Here is a 17,133-nt window from a genome sequence, read left to right on the forward strand (position 1 = left end):
CATATACTAATATCATTTCTGACATCTGACATTTACTGTTCTGTACTCTCTGGGCTGTTCTGTACGATCATTGAAGAGTTGGTGCATTTATACTGATTCAGACTAAATAGCTTTGAGGTTTTTTTTAAATTAACCAAATATCCTTTTAGAAAAAAATAAAATTATCGAGAGGTAGATACAATTCGCTATTATATAACCGTCAGCTTTCCTACATAAGTTTTTCTAGCTCATGATTATTATTTAAAATTGTTAATAATGTGTCACCTTGTTCATATGGAAAATACTTAGAGGGTTGTGATTTTCAAACAAGGTGTTGTATATAAGGCCACTCCTTTGTCCCGTAACAGAATACAAAGATTATACGACACTGTCCCTGTGCTCCAAGTTTACCTGTTCGGTGAGAGAGATAAATGTAAAGCCAATTAATAGTCCAAGACACTGTAAGTGGGCATGAAGGCCACGTGTAAACCATGGTTTCATGAATGAAATAGGTAGTAAGGGCCTTTTGAAGGAGAGTGAATAGCTGAGTTTGATGGGAGTACAGACTGACTTTCTTTTCTTTCTTTCCTTCTTTCTGGATTCGTTGGAGATAGGATTGACGTTTACCTTTTTGGCAATATGACTACTGATTGGGGCAAATTATGTAGATTGTGGTACAGTGGAGGGAGGAGGCAGGAAACTAAACAGATAAAAGAATGTGTTATTCCTTTGCCAAGTGACATAGATACTCTCTGGTTTGAATGATCTTAAGTTCTTAGCACAGAGAGGACTTTCTCACCTGCTGTGCAGCAGGCCCGTTGGCTCATACATAAGCTGGTCTGTGCTCCAGTGTCGTCGGCAAACTCAGGCACCATAGACATGCTCTGACATTACGGTGGCCTCTGTTTCTGATTTTCCTTCAGTAGCTTTCATCACAGTTTTTCCTTTGGGATCTAATTCAAATGACTCTGTAAGTGGCACCCGCCATGACATGTAGTCTTTTGCCCTTTCTTCTCCTTCACGTGGAGGGTTTGTGTGTGGAGTGAATGGAAAGGCCCTGAGATCCTGACTTCCATCCAGGTGGTCTCACCTGTCTCAGCAAAGATCTGTTACAGAGATCGGTGCCTTTTTTTGGTCATTGGCTTCAAGGTCAGGTAGCTCTTTGTGAAAGTCACATAAGACAAACCTGAAAGTACTCAGTAAATGGTGCTGACTCAACCATAAAGATTAGTTTTCTTACAGGGTACTAGTTGGAAATGAGTAGGGTAGGAATTCGAAAGAAAAGATTTCCAGGTTGTAAAACCTAATAAAAATTTAAAGTATGCCTCATGGCATAGTGCTTCATCTCTTTCTGTTCCATTATACAAATTGGTTTTATTGCTAACCTAGATACTGTATTGAGGCAGTTTGGGGATTTAGTAAAACAGATTTGAGCTGACAGCGTGACTGTGCTTGCAAAGATGGTACTATTCATGCTAAGGTATTTATGTGAGCAAAGTTATAATGTTGCAGGGAATCTTGGGAACTCTTGAAGTTTATACTTTTACATTTTTCCCGCTATCTTATTTAGCCAAGCAGCAACCTGCCTCCTGCCGCTTTCCCTCTTTGCTCTTTCTGGTAACCCAGACCACTGAAATGCAGACCAGGCTACTACCAACCTATGAATAAAAAAGAAATGATCCCCTAGACACCCAAGAAAAGCCAAGCATGTTTGCAAAGCTTTTTGTGTTTTTTTTATTCCCAAGCAGAATTCAGCAAGTGGACCCCCTCCCAGTGGGTACCCCCACAGAAAGTCCTTTTCATATGCCGGGCTGATGGGTCCTGCACTATTCTGCTGGCTGCTTGGACAAGAGCTCTGTGTTTTCATTGCCTCTTTCACCATCATTGCTTATAACGTTACCATCCAAATCTAGCTATTGCTAATTCTAGTCTCATGTAAGTAGACACTGAAAGACATACTCTTAATTTTGTAGCATCCTGCTGTTTATTCCAAAAGACTTCCTTGATACAAAATATTATGACTCAGAACAGAACAAAACAAAACGCTTGATGGTATGGAGAAGATAAAAGTCTAAGATTGAAAGAGGTAGGGATTAAAGAAATATGTTACCAAAAAGAAAAATAACATGTTACCATATCGAAATTTTTACACGAGCAATGTACAATCTTACAGCCTTTTCTTTTGCCAAATTATAGGCAGGAAATACTGATGCTGTAATTTTTAATTTTTTATAAAAATTTCTTAAAGTTTTTTATAAAACTTTTTACACTGAGAGTTATTAAAATAGCCTCCCTTTTGGTATAGTATTTCATTTACAGACTAGAACTTTGCGTCATGTTATTTTCTTGAGTGCAAAAAATAATATATATCCGTTTTTCTTCCAAGTTGGAGGTGGGAGCTCGCGCCCAATGAAAGGAATTTACAGGCATCCTAATTGGAAGTTGAACGGTCATTTTGCTTTGTAAGAAAAGTCCAGCAAAGTTTGTCATGCAGTCTACTTTGCTGTAAACCCAATATTAATTCCTTTTTATTTTCCGTTCAAAGACTTGGAATGTATCATTGTTTGCGTTTCTGTCATCTCTCGCGAGTTCTCTTCCGGGGCCGACCTCACGGCGCTGGAAATTGATACACTGACCTGACGCTTCAGCATCTTCATGACCTTCCTCTTATACCCTTTACACGCAAAGAAGTATATAAAAGGGTCCATGCAGCAATTGAAGTTCATCAGACATACTGTAAAGTGCAGCGAGATCTGGAACGAATGTCTTTGGCTGCATTCCAGGAGATCAGGGACACGAAGCTTCTTAATCATGTGTTGAATAATTGCAACATGGTAAGGTGTGAAACAGAGAACAAACACAACAATTATTAAGATAATTGTGTTGAGAGCCTTTTTGTTGACGCCGGATTTCTCGGTTAGTGGGTTTTGTTTGGCAGTTTTAAAGAGTTTGCAACAGATTTGAGAGTAGCAGAAGAGAATGATCAGGAGAGGAAGCACATATCCTATGAAACACGCGCCGAGCAGAATCCAGGGAAGAGACTGTGTTTCTTCAAAGTTTGGATATTCCATGCATGTAGTCCTTTCCTCCTCCTGCTTTGACATAGGTTTTATGAGTAGTGGGAGCGTTTGAGCAAATACTAGAATCCAGACACATATGCAGACGCATTTCGCGTGCTCAATTCTCTTTATCTTGTTGTACCTCAGAGGATGCACCACGGCAAAGAACCGGTCCACGCTCAAGCATGTCATGAAGTTCACACCTGCGTAGGTGTTGATGTAAAACACCAGGGCAGTTATCCTGCACAAGGCCTCGCCGACCCTCCAGTCAAAGCCCAGTGCGTAGTAGGCTATCCGTGTAGGCAGAGCAGTGGTAAAAAGTATATCAGAAATCACCAAATTTGTTGAATACAGGGTGGTAGAGTTGATTTTTTTCCTATTTTGAATGATGACAACCAAGGCTAGCACGTTTCCCACCAGCCCGATGACGAAGACAGAGCCGTAATGCAGTGGCATGAGTATCCCGGCGGTGCGGTGGTGTGCGTAGAGGTCACAGTCATTGCCCTGAGGAGCTGCGGAGGCTGTCGTGAAATTGTCCATTTTTGTATCCATCAATGGTGTTCACAGTCTCTAGGAAGAACCAAGGAGAGTACTTTCAATTAGAAGCGTATTCAACTAAAAGCAATATTAACTGCCTTTTATAGATCTAAGTTTTAAAGATTTGTATAATTTTTAAGAATCTATGATGTGTTGCACAGTAAAGGAAACCATCCACAAAGCCACAGAAAGGCTCCCTAGTGAATGGGAGGAGAAATTGCACATGACATATCCAATAAGGAATTAGTATCCAAAATATATAAGGAACTTACATGGCTCAAAACAAAAATAATCTGATTAAAAATGAGCAGAGGACCTGAAAAAAAAAAAACAACATTTTTTCCAAAGAAGACATAAAAATGGCCAACAGGCACATGAAGAGATGCTCAGCCTCACTAATCATCAGGGAAATGCAAATCAAAACCACGGTGAGGTGTCAGCTCGCAGCGGTCGGAAGGGCTGGTGTCAGAAGGACAAGAAATAACAAGTGTTGATATGAGGATGCAGAGGAAAGGGAGCCCTTGCGCACTGTTGGTGGGAATCCAGACTGGTGCAGCCGCTGTGGAAAATAATACAGTGGTTCCTCAAAAAGTTAAAAATAGAATTAGCATATGATCCAGTAATTCCACTAATGGGTATCTACCCAGAGAAGATGACAACGTGAATTCGGAAAGATAGGAGTACCCCTGTGTTTGTTTTAGCATTATTTACAACAGCCAAGATACGGAAGCAACCCAAGTGTACTTTAGATGAGTAGATGCCCCCCCGCACACACAGAGGAATATTAGCCATAAAAGAGAAGGAGATCTTGCCATTCACAATAACATGGGTGGATCTAGAGGGCATTATGCTAAGTGAAGGAAGTTGGAGAAAGAGAAATACCATATGCTTTCTCTTGTATGTGGAGTATGAGAAGCAAGAGAAACATAAAAATCAGGAACAGAACTATAAATACAGAGAACAAACTGGTAGCTACCAGAGGAGAAGTAGATGGGGAGGATTATTAAGAAGTACCCTTCCAAAAAAGAAGAAAAATCTGCAATGTGTAATATGTTTACATTTATAGTATCAAGAACAAAGAATCAGATTTATGTTTTTACTCACAATTTGGTGATTTTGGCAAAGCCTTGGCAAAAGAAACAAAACCATCTAAGTAGAGCAAATGTATTTTTGTGACAGGAGGGGATGCCATCATTTTTTAGGCAGAAATTTCCCCCTTTTTTCCCTGAATCATTGTCTGGGTAAGAATAAAATTGTGTGCAGCACCCCACATTTCAGACAGGAGTAAAGCTTTTCTTTTAAATTGCATTTCAGTTGGACTTTTTTTTTTTTTTTTTTGGCCAAATGCGTATCACTGCCAGGAAATGAAATCAGTCACACATTTATTTAGTGAAATACGAATTTACCACAGTGATCTGATTTGTGTTAACCTAAAAAGTATGAGAAACAAGCTAAGGCCTTGTTAGGAACTGAAAGTTAGGTTTTCTTTTTAAAAAAGAAGAAGATGGTAACCACGACAACCACGGCAAAAACGACAAAAAAGAAAAAAAACTTAAGGTGTTTGAGGGGGGGAGGTTAAGATTAATTCTGAACTAGATCATTCCCCAGATACTCCGTCGATAGGTGCAGTGTACATTCCTGCACCCCACGTGCCAGCAAGCATCACACGTGTAGTGTCCTGTGCTCTGCTCTGTCCTCTGAACCTGCTCATGGATCGGGGTCATCTGGGTTTGTCACACATGGACCTCGTAGACACTGGACACTTCTACAGCATCCCAGGGTGTTCATGCATGATTTGCTAAGCTACTCCCCTGATGACTCTTTGGATTATTTCCAGTTCTTTTCTTAGGATAAATAATGTTAAGATGAAAGAAATTTCAGGTCCTATGTTGAAAAGTGGAAAACTACAATGAAATGCCTTATGTGGGGCTGAGCTTTGATAAAACTTAGGAAGAGCAGAACAGTAACTTCTGTGAAGTTATTTTTAGAAGAAAAATGATACTCCAATAGGACCATCTCTGCCTACAGATCTCATCTGAAAGTCACCAAAATTAAGGGAAGATTTCAACATATCTAGTGATGATGGTTTACATTAAAAGGAAAAGACTCTATCCCTAGCCATCTCAAAGCACCGACTACTCCTCTGACTGCTAACTTAGTTCTAACAGTCTTAAACGGTGAACCCAACAGACAGTGGGGGTCATTACGGGGTGATGTTGTAATATTCTAGGTGTACACTACTTCCAGTGTTGATAGGGTAGTTGTTAACATGTGGAAATATGACCTAAAGCAAAAGGGAACAAAAATGGAAGTGGTACTTTCTGTTAAACAAGAAAAGGTAGGAAAGAAGATTATGAGAAAGAAATTTAAATGGATTGAACTCACCTATTAAAGGAGACTATCAGTTTGTTAAAAAAAAAAAAAAGTCCAGCTGCATAGGGCTTAGAAGACATAGCTCAAAAAGTGACTGAAAAAGGTTGAAAATAAAGGCATGGGAGAACACATAGCAATCAAATCCCAACCAGTGGAAAGCCAGAGTAGCAATCAAAGAACATAAAAATCTTGAATTATGCATATTTAAAGGAAAAATTGGCAAATCCACAGCCATAATGGGAGATTTTAGCACATCTTTATTAGAATAAGCCGGATAAAAAAAGAGATTAGAGACTTAGAAGATTACCCAGTGTGACTTTGCAGAATTTGTGCTGAAGGGACATGATCATTTTTGCCAATTTGACTGTGTGCGAGGTCATCAGAGGGCCCCAGAACTTTCAGAAAACTGTTAACCTATCAGCCAACATGCCAGTGCCTACAGGGCAGCTAACTTAGAAATCAGCAATAAATAGATAAAGGATACATTTGGAATCTAAAAAAATATGCTTCTGAGAGACTCATTTAAGAAATCCACAGTGGGAATTTTGAAGTATTTAGAACCAAATGACAAAAATACTCTATGCTTTGGGGTACCTTGGTGGCTCAGTGGGTTAAGCCTCTGCCTTCAGCTCAGGTCATGATCTCAGGGTCCTGGGATCGAGCCCTGAATCGGGCTCTCTGCTCAGCAGGGAGCCTGCTTCCTCCTCTTTCTCTGCCTACTTGTGATCTCTCTCTCTCAAATAAATAAATAAAATCTTGAAAAAAAAAAAACAACACTCTATGCCAAACGATGGGGTGCAGCTGAAGTATTAATCTCAGAAGCAGAGCCTTGAATGTGTTTATTGTCTTCGCACATTTTTATTTGAGGATAGTTAGCACACGCTACAAGTTTCAAGTGCCCAGCATAGTGACTCAACAACTCTATATGCTTGTGAAAGCATTTATTTTTTTTAAAGATCGAAAATAGATAAAAATACAGTTCAGGAAGCTAGAAGAGAATTGTTTACCCAAGGAAAGTAGAAGAAAATTGATAAAGATAATCACAGAAATTAACAAGATTGAAAGCAAAACAACAAATATTGACTTTCTCTTTGTGCAGGGAAAAAACCAAACCAGAGCGATTCTTGAAATCATGGGAATTGCGGTTGTGGGATGAAAGTAGAAAAACCTTTATCCTCTTAGTTGAGAAAGGCTCCATGTGAGAAGTAACTTTTCAAGAACTGCGACTAGACACGGAGAGGTGAAAATCCCAGACAGGGGTTATAACTTAGGAACAGGTAGCAAGAACTTTGATTTTTGTACTTTTCTGTGGAAATTTTTTTTTTTCCCTGAAAATCTCAGCAAGTTTATTTTATTTTGAGGAGTGTTTCTCCACAGATTTGGGAAATGCTTTTAAAATACATACTGGGGTAGAAATTTTCCATATAAGTAAATATTGTTGTAGAGATCAGAGAAAGTTACATTAATGCAAGACTCAAAGAGAATGTGCCATTGCTTGTCCTGTTGTAAATGTGCATCCAGCTTCTTCCTGAATGCAGTGCGCCTTCCAGGAGAGCCGGACATGGCAGGGGTTGCAGAATGTTTGGTGTTTAAGAATATTTGGCACATGGGGACACCTGGGTGGCTCAGTGGGTTAAAGCCTCTGCCTTTTGCTCAGGTCGTGATCCCGGGGACCTGGGATCGAGCCCCACATCGGGCTCTCTGCTCAGTGGGGAACCTGCTTCCCCTGCTCTCTCTGCCTGCCTCTCTGCCTACTTGTGATCTCTGTCTGTCAAATAAATAAATAAAATCTTCAAAAAAAAAATTTGTCATTGGGGAGGGTATGTGCTATGGTGAGTGCTGTGAAGTGTGTAAACCTGGCAATTCACAGACCTGTACCCCTGGGGATAAAAATATATGTTTATAAAAAATAAAATTAAAAAAAAACAACAACACAGGATTCATCCTATGATTTATCATAGGTTGGCATCAACTTGTAATAATCATACTGGTAATAAAGGTAATGGATAACATAAAAAAAAATTTGTCACAGTGTTAATTATGAAGGTGAAAATTTGCAAACAAACCAAATGTCCCTCATCAAGGGATTGGTTACGTATCTCCCGGTATTAGCCATACAGGGGAATTCTCTGCAGTCCGTGGAAATGGCAGCATGGAAGCCTATTTCTTGACAGGGAATAATCTTAAATAAGGAAAACAGATTATGCAACATGCCACTTTGGGGGGAAGGAAAAGCGATTATACATCCGCACACTTTGCACGGATATGTATGCCGAAGCATAATTTTGTACAAGTCATTTTTGAGTTTTATCCATACACTTTAAAATTTTTCATACTGAACGTGAATTGACTATGAAATGAGGAAACTGGTTAGTAAATTTATCTGAGAAAAATATTCTTCAGTTCATCTTGCAAAAACCTATCTTCTACACATTTCAAAAGTAGTCCTTCAGTGCTCTTTACTCAGATTGAGGCGTTCATGTTTATTAAGTGCCTCCCTTTAAGTCCTATCTGGAAGAACACTCACAGCCACCCTGTGAGGCTAAGTACTAAGTACTAAGGCTAAGTACTGCTGTCACCTACCTACTTGCCATGTGAGGAGACTGAGTGTCATAGAGGTTAAAAGGTCAGTCTGGAGGCTTCTCCCTGATGGTCTGGTTTCAGGTCTCCTACTCTCTCTAGTCCTTGTCAGGGGCAGCTCATACTGCCCTTGAAGTACTGAGAGTTTGAGGTTTTAAAGTGGTCTAAGCTTTAAGAACCATCCTTACCGGCAAAGAGCCCGGGAACAGTGTGGCCCAGCCACGCCGGAGCAGGGAATGCTTCTTCCTAAAGACAGTGGAGTTCCCACTTCCGGGACAGCATCGAGCCCCGCGGAGAGGACTTCTGAGGGTCCTGCATCAGTCAGAGAAAAGACACCTGCAGGATGTGGACATGTAAATGGGACGGCTCCGAAACGATCTTTGATAAAGGCAAATGAAAGCTGTCCTGACGTCTGGTCATTGGGGTGTTGAAAGTTGATGTTGTTTGTCAGCCACACTAGCCTATTTCCTTTGTCCTTAATTATACCTATCGTGTGCTATCAGTGCCATAGCTTTAGTCAGTCTTATCTCTTCTAAATTGAGAGAAAAACCCTTTCATGTACTTGACCATTGTTATCCCATTCATATATGAATCCGTCCCCGTTTCTTATTATCTAAATATCTAAATAATATCTAAAATAATATCTTCCCTTGGAGATATTATTTTATACCTTCTTTAAATATTTGATGTTTCAAGATTACGTTCCTGAACCTGACTTACTCCATTCTTTTATTCAGCAGAAATTGTTTTTAGTGTTTTCACGTGCTAGGTCCTGGAAATACTGAGACTGTATCTTTCCGTTTGGGAGGGCCTGAAACTGAAGGATGACTGTGTGATGTTGGGAATCCGCTGTCGTCTGATGAGGCATCGTCTCACGGTTGGTTCTTCACAGGGCTCCTTCTCACACATGCCTGGCTTCTGGTTATGCTTTTTGGATTATAGTACTCCTTATCAACCTTTGGACTGCAAATTGCTCTTTTAATCTTTTTTTTTTCAGGTATAACTAACTTCCTTCCACCTTCCCTTCCTCCTTTTCTTCCTTTATCTATTTACTTTTGGAATACATTTCAAGTAGCTTATTTAAAAAAAAAAAAAGTTCATCTTTTTTAAGTAAACTCTACGCCCGACGTGGAGCCTAAACTCATGACCCCGAAATCAAGAGTCACATGCTTCACTGCCTGAGCCAGCCAGGTGTCCCCTGAAGTGCCTTACATTTTTATTGTCATTGTCATTAGACCACACCTTCTTACATGTTACTGGTGTAGATACACTGCGACGTACTTGGAAGTACTATGTCTCGTCAGTTTACTGCCTAGAGAAAAGCACAAAGGAGTGTTTGTTGTGAATCTTTTTCCTTAGAATACTTTTATCTGTAATAATTATAATTTCCTCATAACGCTCTCTAGTGGAAAGGTATGTGTGGCGGCTAAATGGTCCTTAATGCCCCACACTCCGGTGTGAATGGGACTGAAACCTTTGCCCCGAGGGCACAGCTGGTAACTGGGCCGGGTGAAGTCTGGGGCTGTGATCAGGTTCCCAGTGAGGAACCCCCTTCCCTCCTGAAAGGGATGTCACCGCGGCCCCCCCCGGGAGCCATCTGTGTCAGTTCTTGGGCGGTGCTCATGGTGAAGCAGCGGGGTCTGTCCCACTTCTGTCTCTGTCACGCAGTTTTGATGGCTCTACTGCTGCTCTCGCATATGTAAAACAGCCAGCTCTCCCACAGCAACATAGCCTCCCCTGGATTTGTACGTGTTTTTGGAAGTGGGTCTGTGTGTGTCTAGAGTTGATTTCACTGCTGCTAGAGTAGCTAATGTTTTTTAAAGACATTATCATCTCATTTTTGCATAACCGGACATGTTGACATGAACTGACAAGATCTCTCTAGCTACAGAAAGGAAGAAAATAACAGGCTCCCCCCCAAAATTCATCTACTAGTATTTAAGAAAATTGTCTGAGCTCTAATGTAATTTGTCCTCTCGAAATATTTACCCTGGTACCAACTTGCCTGGATAATTATTTTCTTAGCTTTTATTTGTGGCAGGAACAGAATTAAACCACTGTTTTCAGAGATTTACTGTGAACTAGAGTACCAGCTTTTAGTTTTTGCTTTAAGATTCCTGAAATGTCACCTTTACCCCTAATAATGTATTCACTTAATGACCCATCAACAGTCTTAAATGAAAAAGAGCTGATTTTTTAGTAATTTTTGCTTAAATTCAGACCTTAGCCATGAATTGAATGGTTCAGGTCATGTGAAATGATAAGCAACAGGAGGTGACTGACCTCCCTATAAGGCCGCATCTGCTCGAGACCATGTCGACACATCGAGATGATGGGACTCCGTGCCTACCATGGCCTGCACCCGAGAGGAGGTTCCCGGCCCGTGCTTTCAAAAGGACCAGGAAAGGCTCAAGGATGTGGACCCATAGATAGGAATTTTATTTGTATATTGTTAAATGATGAGTGTTGATTGATCTGATTTCTGATTTCTCTGGATACACCATCCTTGGGCTATTTTGTTGAGGAGAGGTAAGGTTGAGGGAAGTTTTTGGGAGCAGGGAGAAATGAAATCTTTGAGAAAGGAGAATACAGGCGAAAGCTCGGGTTCCGTGGAACAGCAAGGATTCGGTCCGCCGAGCAACTAGACAAGCACAGATGGACCAGGGTCGCAGGCCGAGCTGTTAAACAGTTCGCTGTTAAACAGTTCGCAGACTACACAGAAGAAAGAAATCTTTGCTTCTTCCTCTGGTTACCTGGTTTGATGAGCACTTGTCAGTTACTTGCAAAAGCCTCCTTGCTCTTGACTGAGCAAACGGGGACATCTGAGTTTGGTCCCTTGTCACACACATCGTGGCCTTGCAGTCAACCAGTGATTTTTTTTTTCCCACTTTCTTATTTTGACTAAACAGCCATCACCTGAGCAGTTGTGTGGGCCATCTGCCTGTCAGGTAGGCAGGTGGGAAACATTAATTCCCGCTCGTGGGGCAGAAACCCAAGGCACAGACAAGCTGCAACCAGCCTCTTGTCCCTTCACTGGCAAGGTCAGATGGTGTGTTCCAATGGGCTGTTGCTCAACTCCTCTTATAGTCGGTCCACGCCCCAGTTAGCTTAGTGAAATAAATCTTTCTATGCTACCAGGTGATGCTTTTTTTCCAGCCCACTTTGAGTCCTATTTTGATAGCTGTGACTATGGGCAAGATCTGTTTTCGGAAGGCTCTAAGGAACATTTTCGCAGAAGGTGACGCACGCACCAGCAGCCACTGGCCCTTTCTCAGGATAAAGCCTCACCCATCCTGAGTGTCTGTGTTCACAGTTGAGTTGTCTGTGGTCGGTCTGTATGAGGGGACCTCCGTGGCCTGCCTCCTGGGGAGCTCGCTTGTTCTGGCTTGTGGAAGTGTGACCCTGCTGCTGACCCCACAGCCTAGGCTGGTTCTGACCACGTCTCAGGAGGTCTGCACAGGGTCATGTACAGGACAGGGCGCAGAGAGCTTCTTGAAGATAGGAAATAGCAACAGTGTTCGCCAGTCTATAGTTGGCTTTTTTGTGTGTCTCCAGTGTTGGACCTGATGGGCACTGAAGAAGACCGCTTCACCAGCTGGAAGCGTGTCTGTTGGCGTCGATGGGAAAGGGGCCTGACGTTTGAATTACTGGATTCGACACCCACCAGCCTGTTTGGGGTTTCACTCATCCCAGCTTTTTTTCTTTCACCTTTCACTGATTTTCTTTGTGTGGCTTTCGGCAACTTTAGTACTGACTAGGATGATGTGAAAGTTCTCAAAAGGGAAGACAGAGGAGGGGGTCATACAAAGGAATAGGGTTACAGGATGTAATGTTTGGAAACTGTAAGAAAAAAGAATCCCACTGTGACACTCATTTCAGTGTGAGGAAGACAAATACTGTGCTTCTGTGTGGCTTCACTTGACGTCTAAGCAGGATGGGTGGGTGATACAAAAAGATTTTATAGCGAAGATCTGAGTCTCTAGAACCTTCATCCTCTGAGTTCAAAATGTTTCTAGAAGTCATATGTGCCTTTTCTCCTTAAAGTTCAAGGGAGTTTGAGGTTTTGTTGTTTGTCTCTTATCTCATGGAAATTAGTCAGAAACATTAAATATCCTTATTTCGTGGATAAGCAGAATTCCACACATTAGGTCATTTGCTCAGGGTCCTCCGTCGGTCTGGCCACTAAGTTAGGAGTCGCAGAGATGTCGGGAACTCTATGCCCTCCCTCACCTGCCACCTCCCATCAGTGGATCCTGTGCCTTCAGCCTCCTGACTCTCCTGCACTTGACATCTCCTCTGCACCGTGTGTCTGTCTGTCCATCCGCCTGTCCTGCCACCCCCCGCTACTCCTGCCGGCCTTCAGGCCACACTTGCTACCCCCTGGAGCTGCGCCTTCAGCTTTCACGGTGTCTTTCAAGTGCGGCCTGTTGAACCCAGGGAGAGCTCTCCATCAGGACCCATGATCTCCCTTTGACTGGCCTGTGCCTCCCTCTTCGGCTGGCTCCCTGGCATTTTCTCCCTCTGATGCCCTGGCTCTAGTCTTCCTGAACTCTTTGCAGATTTTTGATGCCCTGTGTTCTTCCACAGCTCTGTGCCTTTCTGGCACTCTTCCTTCTCTGTGCTAGGTGCTCAGTTCCTACTTTCCTTCAAGACTTCGTTCAGACTCCGCTGTTCTGGAAGCTTCCCTGACTTTATCCTCTCCTCCTTTTGCAACCACCCTAAGGCAGCGTGCAGTGGTGAGGGCGCTGTGCTCAGTACTAGCGTCAGTACTGTCGAGTTTCTTTTTCTGTTTCCTGCGACTGGTGCAGTCCCGTGAGTGGAAACTGTGTTAACTCGTATCTCTCCAGCTGACCTATGACTGAGGCACCATAGCTACCCCTTAAGGGACAGCAGAGTCCCAGCTCCCTTGACCCTCAGTCCGAGGTTCTGTACCAGAGTTCTTGATGAGCAATAGTAGCCAATCTCATTAAGCACAGGCTGTCTTCCAGACACCGTTCAGGGCGCTCTACCTATATTCACTCCCTGAATCATCACAGAACCTTCACAAACCCGTAGCCAGCGGTAAACTGAGGCCCAAAGCACTTACACGATGTGCCTAAAGCCGCAGCTGTTAAGTGTCAGGATTCAAGCCCTGGCCGTCTGGCTCCAGAAATCACAACCAGTGCCATGTGTTTTATCCCTAGCTCCCGTTTCCAACATGATCTGATGTCACTGGTAGAAAACAGTAACAATAGGAAGACTCTAACATGGACCAACTCACCCTGTTCGAACAGAGAAGAGAGCTGGGGAGATGGAAGAAGGGGGCCGGCGGGGAGGGAAATATGTTGATTTAAATGAAGCATTCATTAATTTACTTGTGACATTTTTAAGGCAAATAAAGATTTTACAAGTGAATTTAGATTTTACCACTTTTAAGAATATCTCCATGACACAATTTGGCCTGAAAGAAGATGGTGAATACCTAGAATAGCTTTAATCTGTTACCTTTTTTTTTTTTTAATAAGATCTTTTTTTTTTTAAAGATTTTATTTATTTATTTGACAGAGAGAGATCACAAGTAGAGAGAGAGGCAGGCAGAGAGAGAGGAGGGAGCAGGCTCCCTGCTGAGCAGAGAGCCTGATGCGGGGCTCGATCCCAGGACCCTGAGATCATGACCTGAGCCGAAGGCAGCGGCTTAACCCACTGAGCCACCCAGGCGCCCTAATCTGTTACCTTTTTAAAAAATGTTGGAATTACTTATTTAAAGAGAGAGTGCAAGCACGAGCCAGGGGGAAGGGCAGAGGAAGAAGCAGACTCCCGCTCTGAGCGGAGAGCCTGATGCAGCCCAATCCCAGGAGCCCAGGATGATGACCTGAGCCGAAGGCAGACTCTTAACTGACTGAGCCACCCAGGCGCCCCCTAGGATAGCTTTTATGCTACTAACTTATTTCTATATTGCTTTTTAGGTATTTGTAGACTTTTTTTTTTTTTTTTTAAGATTTTATTTATTTGAGAAAGAGACCAAGAAAGAGTGTAAGAGAGCACACAAGCCAGAGGGAGGAACAGGCTCCCCGCTGAGCCCGGAGCCCAACAACACGGGGTTTGACAACATAGGGCTCGGCTCCATCCCAGGAACCCAGGATCATGACCTGAGCCGAAGGCAGATGCTTAACAAACTGAGCCAGCCAAGTGCCTGTATTTGTAGACATTTAACAAAATATTTTTATTTTTCCGTTTGAACTTTCAAAACACCACAAGGATCTTTGTTAACTCTACCATTTTCAAATGGTTTTCACTTGCATTATCTCATCTGACATTGAAGCCCTGCTCTTTACAGAGTTCTTGGAAAGCTGAGGAATTCTACAGGCCGGAGGGGCTTCCGGCCCCTCAGCACACTCCATACTCTGTGGCCTTGGACACTGCAGCAGGCCGTCACCCGTGGCAGGGGAGAAGTAGCATTTGTAAATTGCTCTGCAGGACGGCAAGCTCTTTCTTTTAAATGCACACTTTCTAAGGGTGCTGGCCTTCTCTTATCCCGTGGAGTGTTTCCCAGCCGTCCTACAGGAGACGTCTAGGAAATGCCCGTGGATCACTGAAGCGAAGGGAAGTCATAGAGTTATCCGAGGTAGTATTTATTCCAATAAATGACTGGCCATCTTACCAACAAGCTCTTCGAAGCCAGTTGAAAGTATTTTATGAGAGGCATTACTACCACTGCTACCCCCAACCCCCCACATGGTAGCTGGTGAGCCAGGGGTGAGGAGGCTTTGTGCGGAACAGACTTTCACAGTGTTGTGTCCCAAAGAGGAAAGCATGCCCTGAAGTATTAGCAGATGCAGAGCCCAGACGGTAAGCCCATGAGATGTTTGCCCTCCATAGACTCAGTCTTTGTGTAAAATATTCGGTAAGGGTCTGCAAATAAGTTTAAGAAAAGTAATTCTCACAAGATGATAGGGCAAGGAAACTTTGCCTACTGGACTCTTCCTTTGGTAGTTTAATGGGTAGAGGGAGGGGAGAATTTCTAGCACTTACTACATGACGGCCAACATGACAGGGATTTGGCTGTATTATTACTCCCCGTTTTACAAATGAAGCAGCTCAAGTCAGAGACTGCCCAAGGCCACACAGCTTAGAAATAATCGAGCCGGGGTTCAAGCCTGACTCTGAACCGTTGCACTGTACTGTACTTGGAGCGGTAGCCCCAGAACCCCCAGACACACCTTCCTTCAGAGGAAGTCAGCTCCCAGCTTGTGTCTTACCAAGAATTTCTATTACTTCCATTTCCAACCTCGACATAAATATTGCAGTGCAAATCACTGTATGTACTATGTACTTCATTGTTTTGTGACATTTTTTTAGGCATATGGAAATTCTAGAAAAAACAGATATGTTTAGCTTTAGTGATCATTAAATAAATATAAAGGAAGAAACAGATTCATTTTTCACTTATCAAATTAACAGTTTATATTGACAATTAAAATACTCAGATTGGCTGAGAAGCAGTGAAGCCCAGAGTATCATCAGTGGGAGGGCTAATTGCTAAAATGTTTTAGTAAACCAAAAAACATCAACTTATATATAAAGCTTTAAAAACATTTATACCCTTTGCCCGAGGAATTCTTTTTTTTTTTTTTTTCAAAGATTTTATTTATTTATTTGACAGAAAGAGATCACAAGTAGACGAGAGGCAGGCAGAGAGAGAGAGAGAGAGAGGGAGGGAAGCAGGCTTCCTGCCGAGCAGAGAGCCCGATGTGGGACTCGATCCCAGGACCCCGAGATCATGACCTGAGCTGAAGGCAGCGGCCCAACCCACTGAGCCACCCAGGCGCCCCTGCCCGAGGAATTCTAGTACTAGGATTCTATCCGGAGAAATACCAGAAAGTATAGAAGTAATGGCAGTAAAGAAAAGACCTTTATGTTACATAGACACGTAGTCAAATAGTAGACTGTAATGACCCTTTTATTTTAAATTGTGCTGAATAATTTGTATATCCATGCATTTAAGTGTAGGAATACTCCATTTTAAAATAACTTTGTTCCTTTCCCTTCGTTCCAAAGTATCCTGAAATATTGGCATTATTTACTGATTTTTACTGGATGCTCTTTTTTGCAATAGTGAGTTCACACAGAAGTACAAAGTAAACCCTACTTTTTGGCATAGATTTCTGGCATGATCCATTGTTTTCACCTACCTCAACATGAGCTAATTAGAACTGCCAGTCATCAGAGTCTAAACTATGTTAATGATACAATTCTTGTTACAAATATTTATAGTTGCTGTTGAATGAGTTCTGTTCCTTTACCTTATACCTTAATTAGGCTTCTAAAGTTTTACAAAAGACTTTGTTAGAAGAATAAAACATGTGGTGCTTACCTCCCAGGGACTTGCTGGGGCCTCCGGGCAGTAGCAGTTAGTATTTGCCCAACTGAAGTAGATTACTTTGGCGTGTTGAGAGTTTGTGCACTGTCCTTTTATGGGCTGGCTTTTTTTTTTTTTTTTTCCTGTCACCCTGTGACTGAGCCTAGTAATCATCGGTTAACCTCCTGTATGCGTGTGCACTTTTTTTTTTTTTTTAAGTGGGAAGTGAAATTTTTCTGTTAGTGATTTTTTTTTTTTTAATAATTA

The 17,133-nt window shown here is 42.3% G+C and overlaps 2 protein-coding genes across 4 annotated transcripts in view; one reads left to right on the forward strand and one right to left on the reverse strand.

Annotated features, from left to right (window-relative positions):
- The window catches only part of UBAC2 (UBA domain containing 2), a 175,748-nt gene that overhangs the window by 82,034 nt on the left and 76,581 nt on the right, over positions 1-17,133 (forward strand). The window lies entirely within an intron of this gene.
- Positions 1,941-16,980, reverse strand: GPR183 (G protein-coupled receptor 183). 2 transcript variants are annotated; one of them, XM_047720310.1, is made up of 3 exons: positions 16,882-16,980; positions 8,717-8,864; positions 1,941-3,608 (listed from the first exon to the last, which is right to left on the reverse strand). In XM_047720310.1, exon 3 carries the CDS (start codon positions 3,588-3,590, stop codon positions 2,508-2,510), a length of 1,083 nt encoding a protein of 360 aa, XP_047576266.1. In that variant the 5' UTR covers positions 3,591-3,608; positions 8,717-8,864; positions 16,882-16,980; the 3' UTR covers positions 1,941-2,507. The 2 variants fall into 2 exon arrangements, with proteins under 2 accessions (XP_047576266.1, XP_047576267.1); XM_047720311.1 differs by lacking the exon at positions 8,717-8,864 and having other exon boundaries at positions 16,882-16,972.

Source organism: Lutra lutra, chromosome 3, assembly GCF_902655055.1.
Source record: "Lutra lutra chromosome 3, mLutLut1.2, whole genome shotgun sequence".
Taxonomy (NCBI): domain Eukaryota; kingdom Metazoa; phylum Chordata; class Mammalia; order Carnivora; family Mustelidae; genus Lutra; species Lutra lutra.